Genomic DNA, 21,495 nt, shown 5'->3' on the forward strand with positions numbered 1-21,495 from the left:
CTCAAGAGAACCACTACCAGCCGCCAGCAGCAGCACAGTCAACACTGCGCCACAGTTGTCACTTTAACGGCTTTAACGTCCACCCGAGCCGCTCGACAATACGTCCCCACACCTTAATGTGACCGTACACCACCGTGGCTCGTTAGCTGCGTTTAACCGTGCGCCCCGAGCCGCATGGAGTCGGCGTTCAAAAGGTCGGCGAGGCGTTTTGCGGACGAGAGATCATCCGGCTAATGTTAGCGCGCCGCGGAGTGTTCAGCGTGGACTCGAGAGTTGGAGAAGCTCGGCGCTGTCGACGGACGGAGAGGACGTTAACCGGGGGGGAACAATGGGCCTCATATTCGCCAAACTGTGGAGCTTCTTCTGTAACCAAGGTGGGTGGAACTCTAACGGCTCACGAACCCGTCGGTGGGCCGTTGGATGATAACCGCGGGTCCGTCCGCACAAAGTGAGCAGCAGTCAGTTACCATAAGAACAGACTCTCGTCTGTGGTGAGTTCAGGGTCTTCTGTTTAACTGGACGTTAAAACTACAGTTGGCCTTCTCGCCGCTCTTGATTGTTAATCCGTTCGTCGGTTTGTCAACAAACACGAGGAGAGTAGATTAAGTCACCGTAAACTCGTCCAGTTGTCAGCCGGCTTTACTTGACTCGTCAGGATGCGCCACGTTATATAACTTTACCAAGACTTTCCAGGATAAATGTTCCCGTCCGTCGTTTTTCTTTCTCTTCAGCAGTTTGCTTCACAAACTAATGTAAATATGTGTTATTTTGTTAACTGTGATCCACTTCATATTCGGTCGGAAAATGAAAAACAAAAGGAAGATAATTAATAAAATATATATAAAACGCATATATAACCCCATTTCAAACTAAACACCCCACATTGTTTGCATGTTCTTAACTCGTACAGCTAACTTCGTCTGTGTGATATTGTCAAATATTAGCAGCTCGACATTCCACCTCTGAAGCCCGAGTACACACTAAATGTGTGTTTTATTTTATTGACTCTGATGTGAGGAATGAATTATGATGCATTTTACTGGTTGGTGTCACTATATGAGAGTATTCTTTTTACATTTCTTTGCTGTCGTGAGGGAATGTGAAAGTTGAGTGGAGTTGAAGTAACAAAGGACCAGGGTGAAACCACAGGACTGAGTGTTTTCATACTCTGCTCGACTCCAATGGTCATTATTGTCGCCTGATGGTGAATATATATGAATTCCTCGTGGCCTAATGCCTTTTGGCCTGTGTGGCATTATTGTCAGGGCCGATTTCTGGAGTACAGTGTCAAGTTACATTCACTTCTAAGAGATTAGAGCTGAGGAGAGTGAGTAATAGTTAACTACATGTGTACAACACCGTAATTGGGTCACCGAAAAGAGCTGGCAATAGTGTTTAAATGTGTCCATGTGTTATTTCATTGCTTTCTTCTATTCTGAAACAGTTCTGCTGCAGAGTGTGCCTCGGAAAAGCAGTGTCACCACTTTGAAAGGCTCCATTTTGTGGCACAAGACCAAGACATTAATATCAAAGATACTTGCATGCAACTTTGCATTTTTGTTCTCCTAGTAATATCGGCAATGTTTTTTTTTTTGTGTCTGCAGAAGAAACACGTCGCTGTTTGAGAAGCAAGTCGTCTTTCAGGCTTCTGCTTGGCGATGGCGATGTTCTGTAATCCATTGCTCTGACCATCTTGTTTGTTCTCGGTGACATAATACATTTCAGAGGAACGTGACCCGATGCGGGTTAGATGTGCTGCGACGGTCAGACCCGGGAGGCCTCTGACCAGACTTCCTTCCTTCTCAGCTGCCAAAAGCCTCAGAAGGCCGGAAAAGTCAAAACACTAAAGTGGGATGTTTTGGCACGTCCGTGTCGGCTCTGATTCTGCTTTTTAGTCCGTTGTGTTTGTCTACTTCACGGCCATCAAAGCCTTCACTGTGCCAAACTGTGCCAGCAGGTTTTTTTTTACGAATGGAAAGAAATTCCTTTAGTCTCAGCGAAACTGGGGGGGGGGGGCTTGAAATAAGTTCAGCCTGTCTGGTTTTGAATGGGCAGCAATGACTGACATGTCTGACTCCAGTTCCGCTTGAAGGCGTCGTCTTTGTTTTCACAGTGACGGACGGAGATAATTTTGTTTTTCGGAATCTTAAACGCCCTCTTGAAGTGTGTGGTGTTCTCTCTTTGTTCGCAGAGCACAAGGTGATCATCGTCGGACTCGACAATGCCGGGAAAACCACCATCCTCTACCAGTTGTGAGTCGTCTCATTTCTCACTTCTTCAGTCGGAACCTGTTTTAACTCCGTCGTCCTTCTCCCGCGGAAAAAAAAATTCACTTTCTGGTTCCGTTTCGATCCAGCCTGATGAACGAGGTCGTCCACACGTCGCCCACCATCGGCAGCAATGTGGAGGAAATAGTGGTGAAGAACACTCACTTCCTGATGTGGGATATCGGAGGGCAGGAGTCTCTGCGCTCCTCCTGGAACACCTACTACTCCAATACAGAGGTGAGAGATGCGAGCGGCGGGCCGTGGGCTGCCTTATAGCAGACGAGGGAGACGAGTATTGGGGGGGGGGTTCCCGAGCACGGCAGCTGGCGTGTTTGTTCGGAGCGCAGACGGCAGCGGGGGCCGCCCAAGTCAGAGGTCGCCCGTTCACAAAGGGGCCCGTCTGAAAGGCGACGCCAGGGTCCGCCTGCGCTCCGTTTCCTTTGGAGGAGGGAGAGGAAGAACAGGGCGAGCCGGAGGCAGACGTGTTTCATGAAAGAGAGCTCTCTGTGGAATCACACGGGTCCAACGCTCCCGATGTGACATCTGCCGTGACGCGGGCGAGCGCTGCGGGTTCAACCCGCATGCGGCCGGTCACAATGACAAACGAGGCCACGCCCGCTCCCGCATGGCCCGACTCCTCGGCCCTCCTCTCCGACACGTCCTCACGAGCTGAGAGGAGATGTCCACAGACTGAAGCCTGTTTAGCAACTTGTTGACCTTTTTTTTTCTTCTATAATTTGTCAAGCTTCTCAACTGTGAGGATGTGCTTTATCTCATGTGATGGTGAACTACATATTTTTTGGTTGTTGTTGTTGTTCGGACAAAATAAGCAATTTAAAATGATCTGCCTGCATGTTTGGAGACCGTTCTTTTCTTTTCTTAAGCCGCAACAATTATTCAACTCTTTGTAAAATCAATGAAGTATTTTCGAGACGACAAATAATCTCGGTCTTCAGCTTCTCTGTCGTACGTGACAGTAAATCGAACACCGTCTGACATAACAAGCCGATTAAAGACGCATCGCCGTCGCCTTGGAGACGAGGAAAATGTCCGTAGCACTATTATATAAAAGATTAATCAATTAACTGGGAAAACTATTAGTTGCAACCGTCGTTCCAGCGGTGAACAACCTGATCTCATGAAAGGGATAATGCAGCATTGAGAATAGTAATAACATCGTACCTGTGTTATGCAGCTACACTGACACGTATGGCAGAGAAGTACAAACTATTTGTTACTAGCAGCCCTACAGTTACTATGGGAACCGTATATTGCAGTCACTATGGTAAAGTCACTCCTTCGTTCCGCTGTCAGACCCCCGTCGATCCCTGGCAGTGGTCCGGGTCGCCGTCATGTCGGTGAACGCGTGTTGTTGGAACTTTTTCCTGCGTCGGTTGGTTTTTAAACGGCGTCTCTCACATCCCAGCAACACAGACGTGCCTCTGATCTTTTGTCACACGGGGTCACTCGCTCCCATTCAAAGAGGGGTCATTAGCATAGCAGTCACCAGCACCCATTGTGAAAAAATGCACACCCGTTGTGTTGCATCGCATTGCTGTAAATGTCTTTTTGAAAAGAGGGCAGTGTGTGTGTGTGTGTGTGTGTGTGTAATTTAATTTCCCTCTGCCTCCCGCTCTGCAGTTCATCATTCTGGTGGTGGACAGCACGGACCGAGAGAGGCTGGTCATCTCTAAAGAGGAGCTCTACAGGATGCTGGCCCACGAGGTACACACACCATGCAACACATCTCTTTGTTTGGCCACAACCAAGCGGCCGACACACACTCTGGGGTTCTCATTCACCCAGCCACATGGTTCAGAGCTTCAAAAGGTGGCACAGAGCGACCGTACGGCTTCATTGTTCTCTTCGTCCTCCACTCAGGACCTGCGGAAAGCAGCCGTGTTGATATTTGCCAATAAGCAGGATATGAAGGACTGCATGTCCGCGGCGGAGATCTCCAGATACCTCACCCTGAGCTCCATCAAAGACCACCCCTGGCACATCCAGTCCTGCTGCGCCCTGTCAGGAGAGGGGTGAGATCTCTCTCTCTCTCTCTCTCTCTCTCTCTCTCTCTGTGTGTATTCCATCACGCTCCCAACCCTGACCTACACTATTCTTTTATAATAATAATCAATATCTTGTTTCCTATCCAAGATAACGGTGAGATAATGGTACAGAACAGGTATTTATTTCAAAAGATGGAAACAGATGTTTTGACTGTTTATTCTCTTTTGTCCGAGCTTGAATTGGTTTCCAGTATAATAAAGCAACAACACTGGTTTCAATAAGCTGTTTGTGTCCTGAGGCACATCTGGATACGTGAGAGACGTTTACATCTGGTACCAATTAATGGGGTCAAGAAAGATGTATTTTCATAAACATCTTGCTTGAATTGCGTCACATTACGTATTGGGTCCGTGTCAGCCATGACGTTATGACCCTCAGCGGGCAAATAATGTCCAAAATAAATATTCTGTACATGCACCATATGTGAGCAAAAGTATAATCGTGGATTTAATGAATAACACATTGAGACTGTGTGTTTTAATCCGGTCGTGAACAGCTGCTATGAGTTGTTTACACCACCAGGTGTAGCTGTGTGCGGAGAGAAAGCCTCATTAAACTTTATTCGCCCATCAAAAGCTATCTTGTGAATATGTTGTGCAGACAGAGGAAACAACCAGCCATGAATGAAGTCCCCTGAAACATCCGGTAAACATTCATCCGTCCGTAAAGTGCGTGCTGACTCGTCTCCGTTGTTGTTCCAGCTTATGCCAAGGCCTGGAGTGGATGACATCGAGGGCCGGGCTCAGATAGCCCCGCCCCCAGCCGCCGGTGGCCTGACGACCTGCCCCGCCCACACGGTGGTGGTGGCAACAACAAGCGTGTCCTCACCGGCTTCTTTGTACTTTTGACTTCTTTCTTCTTCTTTTTTTTTTTTTTTTAATAACGGACTTTGACTTTGACGGAGCGGCGTCGACATCGTCACCGTGGAGCCGGTGTGTGTTCCCCAAATGGACCAGAACTGATAAACTGACCTGGATATCTGGAACGAGAAGTCTCTTCTCCAGTAAAGGAGGAGAAGATCATCTCAGTGAGTTCCCAGTGTGTCGGAGGGCAAAGCAGGAATGCACCTGGACGGGATTTACACGACACGCTTGTCATGTGACGTCACACCACATATCAAAAGAAGGCCACGGACACCACATGTCGGTGGAGCTCTATTATTTTTGTACTTATTGCCTCTTCATAAGTGTGATCATGTTCAGGTGAATAATTTGACGAGCAAGCAAAGGGATTACAAGCAGTATTTTGAAATCAGCTTTGATAGGAATGGTGGCACAATGAGAGTTCTTCAGAATAAAAGTTCTCATCGTTTTTTTTCTTTTTTCCACATGATTTCAGTTTCATAAGCTACATTGTCGGTGGTTGTCACACTAGAATTTATTGGTGCCGTGTTAAAATCTGGAAGGATATAATCTCCCTTCTTTATTAACTTTGAGCCAGTACTTGTGTAATTGAGCCAAATGGTGCGACGGGTTGTTATGCAAACTTTTTCAGCCTTTTACTTTTTCAGCCTAAAAACGGCTGAAACATCATTATTTCAAGTACAACACTCTGTTTTGATAACAGTATTTTAAATTCAAACACTAATTTTTGTCTGATGCATTATGATTTTTTTATTTTATGCTTATTTTATGTTTGTCGTCGTCAACGAGACAGGTTTTGTATTAACATAAGATCCTCGGTGCTCTGCATGTGTCTGTAACGGATCCACTGCAATCTCAGATAAACATTTATTAATGTTGACCCATATTCCTCTTTTGAACATTTTGTACTTTTAAACAAACGGCCACAACACGCGCTTATGGGGAAGTTGTTACTTGTAAAACATCCTGGACTTGAAGGTGGTTTATTAGCGTTAAAATAATCCTAATTCAATACTGTGGTCATCATATAGTTCAAGTGTGGGATCCTCAGCCTTAACCATGCTGTTGGGAGTGAATCTGACCGTCTGCTCATGATTCCTTACCTTGTTTCCTTCCCTTTGACCAGTGTGAGAATTCCTTTATCTCGTTGACAGATCGATGCATCACTTTGGAACCATGTGGACCTTTTGCAGGTTCTGTAGAACCCGACGAGGGGCATGAGTTTCATTGAGTCTGAGTCCGAAGGGGCAGAAGAACTGGCGTCCATCTCTGGGCCTCTGGACTCCAGTTAATGGCTTCCACCGTGAGGGACTGGCTCCGTCAGTGTGGTGTGAAGTCTGGGTCATGTACTGTCCTTCAGTTTGTTTCAATAAAAGTTTTTGAACTTTGAGCCTGAATAGATTTTCTTTCAACATTTGAGAAGACTTCTAAATCGAGCGACAAGGAATACAAGACATTTACTTACAAGTTTGGGCCAAATGTTTTTTTTACTCTAGAAAAGCTTTTTGTGATCGCCAATTTCAAACAACCACGTTAAAAAAGCTGTATGTCAAAATTATTCATAATCAATTCAGTGTCCTACATTTAGTCATTGTTTAAAGTCAATTCTTGGAAAATAACCAGAAGTTTTGCTAAATTCAATCCACTTTGGATCCTGCAGATCCTGACACACTGGGAAAAATAAAGTGACCAATATTCATGAGCTAAATGAAACTAATGGAAGAGATTTGAGTCACAACATTGACCAAATCCCTGAAGATTACTTCGATGGTCCATTAGACCTAAAAACAGATTAGGGAACATCGGGGCATTTAATGCAGGTTTAGAACTCACCCAGCAGCTCACAGAAAGGGAACTGAAAATAATCCCTCAGTGAAAGATAGATCAGAATAAAAAGGAATAGACGGGATGTATTTATGCATCTTATTCAAAGAGATCCAAGCAATTTATTCTCATCTGCAATATAATCACCAACCAAACGAAGCCCAGAGCAGTCGAGAGACGACTCCTCACCACTCGGAAGGAACGTAAAAGAAACTTCTCAATATCTTTAGAAAACATTAAACAGACACATCACTTAATATGCATTTCTCTAAATTGTATTATACATTCACTTTTCAATGAAACCTTTGCACGAACCAAATAAAAACACTGGCAAGACAGACATTTAGAAACTGGGATTAAAACGGGAATAGATTAGAGGAGTGAAAATATACTATTTAGACGACATATAAAATTAATCATGGAACTAGATCACGGGAAAATGAAACATGACATTTAAAACTTTTTAAGCTGCAACACAAGTGCCTCGTTTCCCCGGCCAACAGTCTAAAGTACAGATGAGCTTTTGTAGTTATGATTAAATAACACGAGTTATGAAATCTAAAACCCAGATGTGTGACGCAAAAATATTAGAAGAAACGCACGCGGCAAAAAATGAAAACGGCAGATGAGTTCTCAGTCAGTCCGTCCTCCCCGGGTCTCGAGGCCCCAGCACAGCTTCCCATCGACGCTGCTGTTTCATGGACTCCGCTTTACAACATCAACAAACTCAGATTGCTTTGATTTACTTTGTTTTCCACTCCTCCATCACGACACCTTCTTCTTCTCAAGCGTACGTGGAGTCTCTTCGAAAATGTGGCGGGTGTAGAGAAGCTCATGCATGTGTGTGTGTGTGTGTGTGTGTGTGTGTGTGTGTGTGTGTCATTTGGGGTTGGAGCAGAGGGTCAAACTCCACGCTGGAGAAAGGTGGAGCTTTTAAAAGTTACCGCAGTCTTTAAAAAATGTCGACCAGCTCACAAATCACTGCCTGGCAAAGAGGAGGCTTCACACATGCATTGGTCTAAAGCGTGAAAATGGCGTTGGATGAGGAAACAAACAACAACAAAATTTAAAAAGTGAGTGGAAAATGAGGAAGAGGAGAGCCGAGATATTCTTCGGGCGTGGCGCGTCCGTCAGGGAAGTTCACACGCACAGAACTCTGGGGAACCTGAGAGAAGATACAAAGGAAACTAATCAGCCAAACGTCCTTCCCCCTTTACAATATATAGACGCCCCTTCCGATATCTTCCCTATTGTGAATGAGTCATGATAATCCCACCTGTCCTCAGCGAAGCCGTCCATTTCCTCCTCGTCATCCAGCTCCATGTCCAGCTCGTTGTCGAGACAATCCCGGCCGCAGCCACTCAAGACGCTGCAGGCGGAAACATTTGCACACCATCAAACGTATGCACAGCTTTTGTTGGATTAGACCTTTTGTCATCTCTCGATCAGGGAGGATTTCCAACACTTTTATACAACGGTTGTATCCATTCAATGCTCCCTGATGTTACATTCAATAAACTGCTCGAGGCGAGCGGAGGAGTGCGCTGCGGCTGCTGACCTGACGGAGCGACACGTGAAGAACACGATCCTCTTGAGCTTCTTGTTGTAGAAGAAGTAGTTGAAGGACCAGAGGCTCCCCTCTTCTCCGAAAGGGTCAGAGTCCAGATCCGGGTTGTAGCTGAGGACACATGACGTCACACGGCAGTTAGCTGGAGCTTTTATCCAGAGCCACTTACCATAAATTCATGAACCACGAGAATACAAACTCAGAACAACAAGAATCAGGAAAGTTACGGTTCTTCAAGAAAGCCAAACTACAAAAATAACATAAGTATTACCATGAGTAATACCATATGTAATAACATGAGTAATACCATAAGTAATACTATAAGTAAGTGCCATTCAAGTGCCACTGAAGTGCTAATCTGTTTTTATTCGAGGTATAGTCGAAAATCATGTGTTTTTAGATTCCGGTGGAAGATGTGGAGACTTCCTGTGTCAGCTGGTGTCAGCGAGGAGCTCGGTCCACCAATGAGGAGCCAGGACAGCAAACAGTCTGGATTGTGTCGAGTGATTAGCTCGAAGTGACGGAGACGCACGGCATGCTTCGAACTGGCTGAACGCAAGGACTTTCAGTGGCATAATATCATCTACTATATCACACACAAACGTGGATGTTTGTGCACACACACACACACACCTGTAAATGTCACAGCTCTGCAGGTTGATCTCCTGGTCGATGACGTTCCACAGCTCCGGCCCCAGAGAGTTGAACTCTTCTCCCACAGCGGAGAACAGGCTGCCGTTCACGGCATTAGCCACCTGGAGAGAGAGAGAGAGAGAGAGAGAGATCACAGTCATGTATGTATTATTGTACATTAGAGTACATTGGGTTGTTTACCCTACACTAACCCAGTTGAGGCTGGGCTCTCGGCTGAACTCGTGGGCTCGAGCGGCGCTGAAGTCGTAGTCCGGTCTGAAGGACTCGTTGAGCGTGGTGATGAGGTAGAAAAGAGTCTTCCTGCAGCACTTGTCGCTCAAGGGGTTCTCCCCGCCCTCGCTGCTCTTCCCCAGGCTGGACGGGACAAACATTACGACATTTAAAAAAAAAAAAAATTCAATATTGATTGCGGGCTCTAGTGTTGGGGAGAAGCCAGTCTGTGCAGCGTGCTTCACGGAGGACTCCAGGACTCACTATGAAGGGCTGGTGGACTGAGGGGGGGAGAGGGCCTCCAGGACGTGGGGCTCCCCCTCCTGGCAGAACTGCTTGAACAGATGTTTATCATCGCCTGCCATTTTACAGGAGTAGCTCTCCATCCTGCGGGAAAAACAAACAATACAGATAAATATAATACACAATATTCATGAGCTGCATGACACACGTGTGCTGTAAACACAATGCCGTCAAATCAAATACATAAAGGCTGAACTATTGCGCTTCTCTCTTCATAAGTTATGGGAAAGATATTAGAAATGCTGTAGAAAACCAGCAATAACACAGAATACCTCTCCAAGCGGGCACTCTTTGCAACTTCATTATTTGGGAAAATACAAAGTATCACATCCAGGGTCCCTACACATTTTGACCAATGGATTTCCAGGACTTTAAACCAAATTTCCATGACCAAACTTAAATCTAGGTATAAACATGAAAAATGTAGAACATGTTGCGTATTGAGAGCGCACGCCGGCTTATATTTTGAGCGTCTTTCTTTAAAAAAAAACATATTAATTATTTCAAACTCGGCGTAAATGAACATGTGATTATAACAAATCTCCATGACTTTTCCCAAACTTTTATGATTTAAGTTTTTTTCATGACTTTTCCAGGCCTGGAAATAACCATTTTATAATTCCATGACTTTTCCAGGTTTTCCATGACCGTACGAACCCAGCACATCAGATATGGTATCATTAACAGGATTCACACAAAGCAAAATAAACCTGAACTGAAACTATAACCTCGTGAGACGGGAACAAGCAATCAGCTAAATTAATTGCTTGTTCACGTTTGTGGGTCAGACGTCACCGTAAACAGATATGCGAGGGGAGCAGACTGGTGGGCAGTTATTTATTTTGACCCCCCCCCCCCAACGATGGATTATACAAGAGCAAAAGGTTACGCAATTTAAGACGCACTGCTGAGACCCTCACTGCCCTTGCCAGCTTAATTATAGAGATTTTGTGTGGCGGGCAAATAGCAGAGTGGGAACAACAGCTTTTGTTTTCCACGTACAACACAGCTGACCTGCCGACAAGAACCCTGAGTAACGAGACTGCAGCCGGGTGAAGATCAACATGAAAAGGGGGTATTTTAAAAACAGCAACATGCTGTTAACATCTGGTCACAGCACAAGCAGATGCCGTGCATATTTGTGTGGTTTAATGCATCCACTTATTCGTGGACACACTATTTGTGAACCGTCAATCATTCTATTTATGTTCCAAAAAAGTAGTCTTTCCACATCAGCTGTGTTTTTTTAAAGTTTAGTTTCAGGAATGTTGTAACAATTGTGCAACCTTTATGCACACGGCATAGATACCTCCTCATGTGCACATACGTATGTACACACACTAGAAGCCTGGGTACATTTTTAAATAAAGCCTGCAGCATGACGGGCGGCCTCGGTAATCCACTAAGCAGTCACAACACCAGCAACCTTGGCAGCCCAGCAGCACTCAGCCGTCATGCAGTATCATTGGACGTGTTTATGTCTGCATGCATACGCTTCAAGAACACCTCTTCACAACAACCTCCGAATAGCCACAGAGTGGTTGAGAGGGTCGAGAGGACAGCATGTTGTGCGTCAGTCCGGGTCACACTCGACACCGAAGCTCAGTTTCACCACACACACACACACACATATAACCCTGCGCTCAGACTGGGCTGCATAACTTCCCAACCCACTGCCCTTTATGTAACCGCACTATCACTAGAACTGCAGGAGGCCTTACATAACCCACGTATAAAAAACTAAAAAAATGCACCGTTGGCCAACTATTAACTTCCATTACCCCCATTCACTTCCTCCATGGTTAATGACATCATAGCAGACACCGTGTAATCTGTATACGGATAACTTCATGCAAGCTCGACTACAGTGGTTCTTATATTGGTACAAAAATATCTGACTGTTGTGTTGGGGTGCTAAAAAAAAAAGGGTGGGTTCTATAATGTGTCAAATGACCCATGGAAAATATTATTTAAAGTCTGTAAATAGCCTACTTATAACCCGACATTAAGATGTCAGTTTGCTCCAGGTGTGTGTGTGTGTGTGTGTGTGTGTGTGTATCATACATGACACTGGTGGGGTGTGTTGTTAATGTCGCAACGCCATCCTGGGCCTTACCTGCCAAGAATGCGAGACTCTCCCGTTTCGACACACAGGCGAGAGCTGAGGGCTTCAAAGCTGGAGCTTTCCAACAGTTTCATTGCGATCTGCGAAAAAAGAAACAGGAAACAAAGTGAATGTCAGTCAAACGTCACATAAGGAAACGTTTAAGCAAACGGTGCATTTCGTGACCGCCGTTTACGTACCGATTACGTAAAGCGCGTAACGGTAATGTTTGCTACGTTCGTTCGATTACTTGGCAACCGGATCGGTTGAGCCAGTTAACACAATGCATTAATACAAAAAACAACAGACGTCGATGTCAATAATGTGCATAATTGAGGACAACCCAAAAGGTCAGAAGACAGTTTCCTCTTCCCTTGGACCACCGCCCCTCCCCCACTCCCACTTAACAACCGTCTTCCTGGTTCGGTACCATCGACGTTTCAGCACATTTCACTCACCGAGCGATGTTGTCCAACACGGGCAGGAACGTCGAAAAGTCGAACCCGTAGAATCTCTTCTTCTTCTTCACGAAAGATTAGTGACCTCCTCCGCTTTGTTGACGACCAGCTAACGTTAGCCCGCGTTGCTAGCTCGCTAATTGCTTTGCCGCTGCTGTCACTTCGCTTCACAGCTGCGTGTTTAGTTCGCACTCGAGTTTAAACATCTTACAAAAGCACTCGGTCGAGAATGCGTTATTCTGAGGCCTTTAAAATTTATAGAAAAACTACTCTTCCCGATTAAATGCGTTGAGATTAAATCCAGAGACTGTTGACGTCGGTCGGAGTCTGTCTGCAGCAGCATCCCTTTCGATTTCGCAAAAAGGCTCGTATTGGCTAAATCAAGTCGCCTTTTTTCCAGCGACTCGATCAGAGTAGTAACTAACGAGCTACCTATCCGAAAAATTTAACAATACGGGTCACGGTTTTTTGCAAATCGTCGATTACTATAACAACGCATCTACTCTCATGAAAACAACGGAACCTACTGTATGTTAGTCCAGCCCCTTTTTGGTTATATACGGACTTCTAATGTATACGCCTACTTCTCCAAAAGCTCCCCCATGATTGGCTATTGGTACAGATGGAAACTCATGTGATTGGTTCAATACTGCTCCGTCAATTTCCAGGCTAAAACTGTGTCAAATGTCTTGACTGATTATCGCAACGCAGCTGCTGAAACAAGAACAGCGAAATAAGAGTTGTTTTTTCATTTTTATTTTAGATGTGTATGTTCACTAACTGTCTAGGATTTTCAACAGCCATTTGGAAGCATGGGAATACTTATGCATACGTATAAATGCATATATTATCAGTCTATCTCTGTATAAAACACGTAGTATATATTTCACCGACTTCATATACATTTTGTTCTTCATTATTAAAAGGTCTTATATCGTATTTGCACACTCCTATAAAGAATGTATGTGCGTGTTGTTTTTTAATCAAATCTATTTTGCCTTTGTCTGTGTTGTCAAATTGAAGTTCTTACTTGTATTATTGTATTGTAAAACATCAAGCAAGCACTGAAGTAAATTGCACGAATGTGCTAGTGTATTTTAATTAAGTCTTCGTGTCGGCTCAAGCAGGATGCAGCCTCCATATGTTGATCTGATTCCATTTTCTTGTTTTCGCCACAAGTTGTAGTTTATGGCCAGTAAGGTGCGAAATAACAAAGAAAGTCCATATGTTGCTAAACTTAAGAAGCCATGTTTTCCTCCATGCGAAAATCATTTGAATTTTCAGGGACCTTGACGAGATCATGCAGAACGTCACAGAGCAATAGGACGTGGACCGAGAGATCTGTGACGCATCTCCGAATCCCTTTGGCGAGACATGTGACGAGGATAAGATCGTTTAGTTTCTCCATCAAAAACACATTTTATACTAGTTACTCTCCTTTTTTTCTTCTTTTTGTTGTTTTTGATACAACACATATATTTAAATATACATTGGACTATCAGTGTTACGCCTGCTAAACTACTTCCTGTTTAACAAAAATGTCCGACAACATATGTGTGTGTCTGCGCGCGTGCGTGAACAGACTCCGACCGAGTGGAAACTTCTACATGGCTTGATTATGAATAACCACTAGTAGGATTTATATAAAAATAGGATCTGTATTCACTCATCGGCCCAGTGGCCTAATGGATAAGGCATCAGCCTCCGAAGCTGGGGATTGTGGGTTCAAGTCCCACTTGGGTCGTACTATACTTTAGATTCATCGTTTGATAAATCTCACGTTCCTTTGCGAAACATTTCTTTTGAAAAGAAAGAAAAAGAAACGTAGGCCTACTTTGTTTTTTATCCCCGTGAGTAAATTCTTCTCTGCATTTGACCCATCCTTAGTTATTAAGGAGCAGTTGACTGCAGTGAAGCGCCTGGGGAGCCACTGTGTCAAAAATGTTTCCTTAAATTTTATCTTGTTATATTAAAAATATATAGTTGGTCTTTCAATAACATTTTATTGATAGAAATACAAAATGTATACAGACATCTGCAAACATTAGCTATAATTCGTTTCAGTGAAAAAACAATAATTCACTTATGTTTGAGTGATATAGTCAGACACGGTTTCCAGGCCTGTGCACTCGTTGTCCAGGTACTCTATAACCACATTACCCCCATTGTACAGGGGTGCTATTTGGTGAGCCAGCAGCGAGAGCAGGGTGTCGTCCATCTGGAAAGCCTCACCCGTCTGAGGATGACATAACCGCAGCTTCTACAAATGGAGGAGAGAGGCACGCTGTTAAAGTCTTATTCAATGCTATGCTCCTTTTTTTCAGGAATATTTGTATGTATGTTTTCAAATGAATTACACATGGAAGAAAACATGACTTCTTATGTTTAGCAAAATATGGAATTTCTTTGTTCTTTCTCACCTTACTGGCCATAAAATACAACTTGAAAACTGTGAAAAAAATACTTGACCACATAGGAATCCTGTACAGTAACAATATTGAACGCTCATGCTTACGACTGCTTGGGAGAAAATGGTTTACCCAGATTCTTGAAAACCGAATCGTCTCTTGCTGCTTATGCCAGCAATGCTTGTGTCCGAACAAGATGGATCTATGTGTAGTTAACGAGGCAACTCTTTTTGTTCTTTTAGTTATCCCCTTTTTTAAATCTTATTTTAAACCGTTGAAGTTATGGAGAAAACAAGAAATTGGAATCAGATCAACATACGGAGGCTGCATCCTGTTTGAGCCGACATGAAGGCTTAATTGCAATAAACCAGCACATTCATGCAATTTACTTCTGTGCTTGATGTTCTACAATACAATAATACAAGTAAGACATACAATTTGACAACACACAGCTCTCAAAACCAACACACACAGAAATACAGTATAGGAGTGTCGAAATACGATATTAGACTTTTTAATAATGAAGAAAATAGATGCAGATCATGTCGGTAAATATGAACTGCATGTTTTATAAAGGATGGAGCGATGTGGGGCAACTATTTTTGAGACAATCTCCTTTTTTTATTCTCGTTTTAAAGAGTTGAAGTTATGGAGAAAACAAGAAAATGGAATCCAAGTAACAAGGGAAGACGATCAGATAATTGTCTCTACTTTTCCCATGTGTTACCTTAGCTGTCAGTACGTTATTGTTGTTTTTAAGGCTAGCTAAAGAGGCTGCATAATCCACCACTTTCCCCACACTCCATTTTGAACAGAAGAACATGGGTTGACTGGATTCTTTGGATTCTTTAGGAAGATAAACTTGAAGATAGGTTCTCTCTGCCTGGAAAGAAAAAAAAAGTATTAGTTAGTTGGATGAAGTAATAAACACAGAATAAAACAGAGATTACACTGTAGATAATATTAATATGAAAATGTATCATCCCACTATTATTAATGAATAAAATGCAGTTAGGATCATACCTGTGGCAGCCCCTTGTCTCCTGCAGCATGCAGCTTCAGTTTCATCAATGCTACCTTGGCTGCAGTTGCACTGTTCTTTGCTCCTCTGCGTCCTTTACTTTTAGATATGTCTTTTGACTCTGAGGAGCAATAAGAGAGTAATAAAAACACAATACAGACGTCAGTAGGTTGAGGAATACAAACAGATGTGTGTTAGTTATGACAAAGACAAAAGCATCTAGTTTAATACTGATCCCATGTGGACAAACGAGGAATCACACAAGAAATGTTGTCAAGATGGCAACTACCAGCGACGGTACAATAACTAACCAACAATCTTTTGCACCAGCTCTTTGGTGGCGGCCATTCGAGGCCTTTGGACCGCCAACTTCTCACACTTGTGACCATCTTGATGACGATGGCTATAAAAGGCAAGGAGATAAATATTAACCTTTCAGTTTAGTGGGTTCATTGATAAAATAGTGATATGCTGTACATAATGAGGGCCATGAAGTAACCCCTTCCCTTTGACCGCTTCTGTATGACATATATTTCTGTTGTTTTATAAAAAAGGTTAAAGAAAAAGAGAAAAACTGTTAACTTACGCCAAACAGAAATGTTTGTCACACTGCGGACATATTACCGGCAACAGTTCTTTCCCTTTGCAGTCTTGAAATGAGCAAGGGTAACTTGTGCTGCCACCCCCAGTCTGGGCTACCCTTTTCACTGGCTCCTGGGAAAAGGAAATATTAAAACAATAAAAGCCAGGATCTATGTAACTAAGGAACAAATGTCCCTGTAGTAATAAGGAATATGTCATTAAAACACAGTGTACCTTTGCACATGAATGAGCCTCTCTGCTTCTGTGCTCAAGACTGTAAGAAACAAACAGTATTAAATTCACAGATAAAAAAGAAAAAAACACCTTTTTGATAAGGATGGCTTTGGTGATAAAAGATTTGGGACCAAAATCAGCTCATATGAGATTGAAGATACTAGTATTTATGCAAATAATACTTGTTCTTGTTGGAGTTGAGTTGTTTTTCAATGTGAATTGTATGACTTCAGAGTAATGTATGAATGCTTCCTGTAACTGTGGTCATTTATTTTCACTGGGACACTGTGAACTCTTACCAGAAAACACCTCTGCAGAGCTCACAGACAAATGGGAGGAAATCTAAAAGGAAGAACCGAGGAAAACAAAATGCAGCTTAATTAAAAACGCAGACACCTCATTGCCTGCTGTGTGAAAGTCTGCCTGTTAGAGAGAAGATGTTGGGCTGAGGTCTGGGAGTAATGGTGGCGGGTAGGTTAGTTAGCTAGTTCACTGACTCATTTGAATCAGGCAGAGACTTCCACGAGCAAATACATTAAAATAAATATATTCAAATAAACAACGTGACCTCGGCGCTTAGTACACTTGCGTCGCAATAAACCGTTTCATACATACACCTTTATATTTTATATAATAACTGGACTCGGGTGACACGGTTAGCTTGCTAGCTACCGTAGCGAGCTTACAGCTAGCTTAGCTAATACTAACGCTAGCTGACATGCTAACAGCCTACAGAGCTGCTCGGTGTGGTTCAAATTCACACAGACGGCAGAATAATGTTCCGTCTTCACTGTTTGGGGTCCAGCTGGAGATGGAACGGACCTATCTGAGAGCAGGAACCGATCTGACAATGCTTCCCAATGTCTATTTCAGCCATTAGGTCGGACGTCAACACGAACTTTGACCCCAAAAGTGGAACCACGTGACTGTTCTTTTCCACCCTTTTTAAAACTTCCAGTCAGTTTCACTGGCATATTATTAAACCTTCCATGCGTGTGACAGTAGTTACTTTACTTTTAGATCAAATTGCGAAGCAGGTTTAATCATACTTTAAAAAATAATTGTGTGAACGTAGTGTGAAAGAATGGAGGGAGGGCGTCAGACGTCACACGTCACCCAGGTAAAGGTGTGGCGAAAGGTGCGTTCACTGGCTGGTTTGAATTGAAAGCACAAAGCCGTCGAGCTGGAAAATCTGCTCGTAACACATCCGCCTTGTAAAAAAAAAAAAAAACCACTGCGAGGCTGCGCGAGCTCGTGTACACGTCAGTTACCTGGGCAGTTTACACCGAAAGCTCCTCAAAATGAGCAAAATCGCGAAACTATTCAAGGGGAGCTCCAGCTCGAGCTCATCGAGCTCTCCGAAGTCCAAACACCACCGGTCGCGGGGAGGACCTTCGCCCCAAGAGGCCATTCACAAACTCCGGGAAACGGAAGAAATGCTGACGAAGAAGCAAGACTACCTGGAGAAGAGGATTGAGCAAGAACTCCTGATCGCCAAGAAGAACGGCACAAAAAACAAGCGAGGTAGGATTTCTGTCGTCTAAAAATATCCCTGTTGCACCTGTTTTTCTTCATTATAATGCGCTCCAGGGCATTGAGCCGCGAATTGTAACCCTTTGGTTGCGCGACATATTAAAGTAAAACTCTTTACATCTATTAAAACGTATGTTGGGAACAATACAACACTCATACGACGCATAGGCCTACTACTCAATGAGATACTTGGCCTACAGTGGTTTGTAACAAGTGAAATGACGGATAAACTAAAAATACTAAAATAATTTCATTATATTAATTGAGTTTATATAGGTTTCTCCCCGTGTGACGCACCGTGTTGTCTCAGTTAAATTGGCTCAAAAAGGAACAAAGGCAAAACTCAAAATAGACAAAGGGAGGAACCCATGGTATTTTTATATGTGAACGCCCAGCACTGGATGTTCTCAACGAAAACAGCAGATGTCGGAGCGAAGGTGTGAAATGACGTCACAGAATCACTGTGTATGTGTTGTATCAGCTGCCCTGCAGGCCCTGAAGAGGAAGAAGCGCCTGGAGCAGCAGCTCACGCAGATCGATGGCACCCTCTCCACCATCGAGTTTCAGAGGGAAGCTTTGGAGAACTCGCACACCAACACCGAGGTCCTGAAGAACATGGGCTTTGCTGCCAAGGCCATGAAGAAGGTCCACGAGAACATGTAAGAGGATCCATTAAAGGCCTGGCATGATTGTGTTTGCTCAGTGATTTATTTGACTTTTGAGAGGAGATGGAATGTGACTACAAAATGATTTTACTGAAGTTTTTATAAAGCTAAATGGAAAATCACCAAATCAGGACAAAAATAATGACAAATGGGGTTTGTTGTCTACGATGAACTCTTATGTAATATCCAAAGCTAAGGGCTGGACACGCATCATTTAAAAACTATGTATGAAAACAGAATTATGAATAAATGAGAAATCTAATCTATTCTCTTTTTATCTCTCTCTCTCTTCTCTCATTTCCAGGGACGTTGGCAAGATCGATGATCTGATGCAGGACATCACAGAGCAACAGGACGTGGCTCGAGAGATCAGCGATGCCATCTCCGGACCCTTTGGGGAGACATTTGACGAGGTTACGATCTTTTGGTTCTTCCATGAAAAACAAATGTCATAACATTCACACTCTTCTTTAAAAAAAAAATAAACATATATATTGTTGAAGCAGCACATATTTTTAAATCTAAAATGTACTTTCAGTGTGACGCCTGCTAAACTATTTCCTGTTTAACAAAAATGCACCTGCAAATGTGTGTGTCATCTTAAATACACATAACTCTTCACTAAATACACTTGTCGCTTTAAACTGACTTAACTTTTTTTTTTTTAAACCTACCTTTTTGTGGACTTCATCGTATATATATTTTTTAATTTTCGTCTGTGTTGATTGTTGTTAATGTTGTCTACTGTCGTACCACCCGCCATGTCATATTCCTTGTATGTGTAAACATAAATGTCAATAAACGGTTCTGATTCTGATTCTGATTCTGATTAGGACGAGCTGATGGCGGAGCTGGAAGAGCTGGAACAGCAGGAGCTGGAGGACAACATGAGGAGTATGGGCGGACTGCCCAGCGTGCCCAGCTCCAAGCTGCCTTCAGCGAGGCCCAGTCACCGCGCAAGTAAGTGCAACTATATTGGAGGTCAAATGGCGACAGCCGAGACATTACGCATTTCACGATGTTCAAGCCACTCTTGCATTATCCCTACAAGCATGCGGCTGATACTGTTGACATCTAACTGTAATTTATCGAGAAAAATTACCAATTTTTTTCTTCATTTAACCTTTTTTCATATTCTTTCTTTCTTTCTAAACATTTGCTTTTTTTTGCACAGGGATCATAACTTTAAGGGTTTAAAGATTTAAATATTTTCTTTTGGGCTTGAATAACTTATCATTTATGTCCAAGTATAATTTTTAACCATACACACTTTAAAAATAATTCTTGGGGGGACAATTGAAGCCCATATTAATCCTTAGTTGCAGCCAAACCCTGATTAATGTTCATAATAATTTGATCGCTTTCATTGTTAAGTGTTTCTTTCTTTTTACAGCGACCAAGAAAAGGGTTGAAGAGGATGACGACATGCAGATGCTGGCGTCATGGGCAACTTAAGTGCATCAAAGCAGCCTTAATGTACTTTGCCAGATTGGTCTCTGTTGTGTCAGCTTAATTAGTTTTGAAGGTTTTACGGGAAAATGAAGTTCATTGTATAATTTTTTTTAAATACGCTTTCTGCCTATCGGCTTGTCATGTCACTTTACAGATTATATTAATCAAGAAATAAAACAAATTTAAGTCTAGAAATCAACAAACTGTATTTTCCTGTCATTAAATTGATAAGTCATTACTTTGCCTGTTCATAATGTACTGCTTTCACAGCCGAAATGAATACACAATGTCCATATGACTGATGTTTTTAACTCGTACAAGATGATGCCAAACTGTTTTGGCTGTAAATATAGTCGAATTTTGCTATCATGCTGTAAATATATAGATTTCTTGCTTACTTCCATTAAGGTTAAACAATAAATCAGTCCCCTATATATGATCTAATATGTGTCTACTTTATTTACACTCGCTTGCAAATTTGATTTGTTTGGATTACAATTGATGCATACACATAAGCATTCCTGCAAACTTGTCACCTTTCTATGAAATTCGCCGTTTTTAAATGAAAATAGGTCATCTATGTGAATCGTGTACAATTTTGGAGTAGGGGTCAGGGGGGTCAACTGGCCCGCTGGCGTTGAGATTGCAGTGAGACGCGTAGAAAATTTGATGTGGTAGGTGATCATCGCAATAAAACATCTTTGATGGGACGTGTCGAGTCTTGGCCAATCAGCGTGAAGATGTCGACATCGTTCGGGTTAGCTTGAAGTTATCCGTACGTTAAAAACAATACGATTTTGGTCTGCTCCATGTCATGCTGTCTGCAGGCATTAAGTACAAGGGGGCGGGGCTCACACCGAGTGGCGTCTTCGACTTAATAGTGACGTAATAATCGCGAGACACAACGAGTCGTTGATGAAATTCGTTGCCAACTATTTTAATAATCGATTTGTACGTAGTTGCAGCCCTACAACTGATAGAAGTTTCTAGATGTTTCCTAAATTTAATTTATGTCAGTTGAATCTCTGTTTTTTGGGGGTTCGTCTGGGTTTGATCATGTTTTATTTAAAGCATGGGGTGACCCCAGATGTGCTTGCTTATTCGAAATAGTTCCTCTTGCATGTCGGTGTATTTTAATTTAATTACATTTATTGAATTACAATTGTTTAATTTAATTATATAAATATACAGATGAAAAAAAATATATATATATATTACTGGAAGATTTTCTGGCCCCGTAACCTTAAATGAGTTCATCCTTTTAAACCTTGTTCTTTTGTATT

At 42.8% G+C, this 21,495-nt stretch overlaps 4 protein-coding genes and 1 non-coding gene across 7 annotated transcripts; 3 read left to right on the forward strand and 2 right to left on the reverse strand.

Moving 5' to 3' along the window:
* The first annotated feature begins 42 nt into the window (after positions 1–42).
* arl8 (ADP-ribosylation factor-like 8) lies at positions 43–6,587 on the forward strand. 3 transcript variants are annotated; one of them, XM_056433584.1, is made up of 6 exons: positions 43–374; positions 2,192–2,252; positions 2,357–2,504; positions 3,909–3,992; positions 4,149–4,300; positions 5,036–6,587. In XM_056433584.1, the coding sequence occupies exons 1-6, from the start codon at positions 329–331 to the stop codon at positions 5,082–5,084; spliced, it is 540 nt and encodes a 179-aa protein (XP_056289559.1). In that variant the 5' UTR covers positions 43–328; the 3' UTR covers positions 5,085–6,587. The 3 variants fall into 3 exon arrangements, with proteins under 3 accessions (XP_056289559.1, XP_056289560.1, XP_056289561.1); XM_056433585.1 differs by having other exon boundaries at positions 46–374; positions 1,605–2,252; XM_056433586.1 differs by lacking the exon at positions 43–374 and adding an exon at positions 383–1,848.
* Positions 6,588–7,106: 519 nt separating this feature from the next.
* On the reverse strand, positions 7,107–12,841 carry maf1b (MAF1 homolog, negative regulator of RNA polymerase III b). The gene is made up of 8 exons (XM_056433583.1): positions 12,318–12,841; positions 11,872–11,960; positions 9,717–9,839; positions 9,434–9,596; positions 9,222–9,343; positions 8,580–8,699; positions 8,298–8,390; positions 7,107–8,186 (listed from the first exon to the last, which is right to left on the reverse strand). The coding sequence occupies exons 2-8, from the start codon at positions 11,952–11,954 to the stop codon at positions 8,162–8,164; spliced, it is 729 nt and encodes a 242-aa protein (XP_056289558.1). The 5' UTR covers positions 11,955–11,960; positions 12,318–12,841; the 3' UTR covers positions 7,107–8,161.
* Positions 12,842–13,988: 1,147 nt separating this feature from the next.
* On the forward strand, positions 13,989–14,061 carry trnar-ccg (transfer RNA arginine (anticodon CCG)). Its single transcript has one exon. It is a non-coding gene; the product is annotated as a tRNA-Arg (tRNA).
* A 239-nt stretch (positions 14,062–14,300) lies between these two features.
* Positions 14,301–17,458, reverse strand: zfand1 (zinc finger, AN1-type domain 1). Its single transcript, XM_056434545.1, has 8 exons — positions 17,385–17,458; positions 16,862–16,904; positions 16,563–16,602; positions 16,333–16,460; positions 16,058–16,149; positions 15,749–15,867; positions 15,453–15,608; positions 14,301–14,577 (listed from the first exon to the last, which is right to left on the reverse strand). Exons 1-8 carry the CDS (start codon positions 17,437–17,439, stop codon positions 14,401–14,403), a joined length of 810 nt encoding a protein of 269 aa, XP_056290520.1. The 5' UTR covers positions 17,440–17,458; the 3' UTR covers positions 14,301–14,400.
* Positions 17,459–17,656: 198 nt separating this feature from the next.
* chmp4c (charged multivesicular body protein 4C) lies at positions 17,657–20,651 on the forward strand. The gene is made up of 5 exons (XM_056434546.1): positions 17,657–18,086; positions 18,577–18,754; positions 19,065–19,173; positions 19,594–19,720; positions 20,154–20,651. The coding sequence occupies exons 1-5, from the start codon at positions 17,864–17,866 to the stop codon at positions 20,213–20,215; spliced, it is 699 nt and encodes a 232-aa protein (XP_056290521.1). The 5' UTR covers positions 17,657–17,863; the 3' UTR covers positions 20,216–20,651.
* The last annotated feature ends 844 nt before the right edge of the window (positions 20,652–21,495 follow it).

Source organism: Pseudoliparis swirei, chromosome 16, assembly GCF_029220125.1.
Source record: "Pseudoliparis swirei isolate HS2019 ecotype Mariana Trench chromosome 16, NWPU_hadal_v1, whole genome shotgun sequence".
In the NCBI taxonomy this organism is placed as follows: Eukaryota; Metazoa; Chordata; class Actinopteri; order Perciformes; family Liparidae; genus Pseudoliparis; species Pseudoliparis swirei.

Coding starts and splice junctions, on each gene's coding strand:
- arl8 (XM_056433584.1), top strand. CDS start 329: ATGGGCCTCATATTCGCCAAACTGTGGAGCTTCTTCTGTAACCAAG. Junction 2,253..2,356: donor ACCACCATCCTCTACCAGTT/GTGAGTCGTCTC, acceptor GTTTCGATCCAG/CCTGATGAACGAGGTCGTCC. Junction 2,505..3,908: donor CCTACTACTCCAATACAGAG/GTGAGAGATGCG, acceptor CCCGCTCTGCAG/TTCATCATTCTGGTGGTGGA.
- maf1b (XM_056433583.1), bottom strand. CDS start 11,954: ATGAAACTGTTGGAAAGCTCCAGCTTTGAAGCCCTCAGCTCTCGCCTG. Junction 9,597..9,716: donor CAGTCCACCAGCCCTTCATA/GTGAGTCCTGGA, acceptor TGTCCCGTCCAG/CCTGGGGAAGAGCAGCGAGG. Junction 8,700..9,221: donor CAGAGCTGTGACATTTACAG/GTGTGTGTGTGT, acceptor ATGTGTCCTCAG/CTACAACCCGGATCTGGACT.
- zfand1 (XM_056434545.1), bottom strand. CDS start 17,439: ATGGCTGAAATAGACATTGGGAAGCATTGTCAGATCGGTTCCTGCTCT. Junction 16,905..17,384: donor CGGTTCCTGCTCTCAGATAG/GTCCGTTCCATC, acceptor TCTTCCTTTTAG/ATTTCCTCCCATTTGTCTGT. Junction 16,461..16,562: donor AGGCTCATTCATGTGCAAAG/GTACACTGTGTT, acceptor TCCTTTTCCCAG/GAGCCAGTGAAAAGGGTAGC.
- chmp4c (XM_056434546.1), top strand. CDS start 17,864: ATGAGCAAAATCGCGAAACTATTCAAGGGGAGCTCCAGCTCGAGCTCA. Junction 18,755..19,064: donor AAGAAGGTCCACGAGAACAT/GTAAGAGGATCC, acceptor TCTCATTTCCAG/GGACGTTGGCAAGATCGATG. Junction 19,174..19,593: donor TTGGGGAGACATTTGACGAG/GTTACGATCTTT, acceptor GATTCTGATTAG/GACGAGCTGATGGCGGAGCT.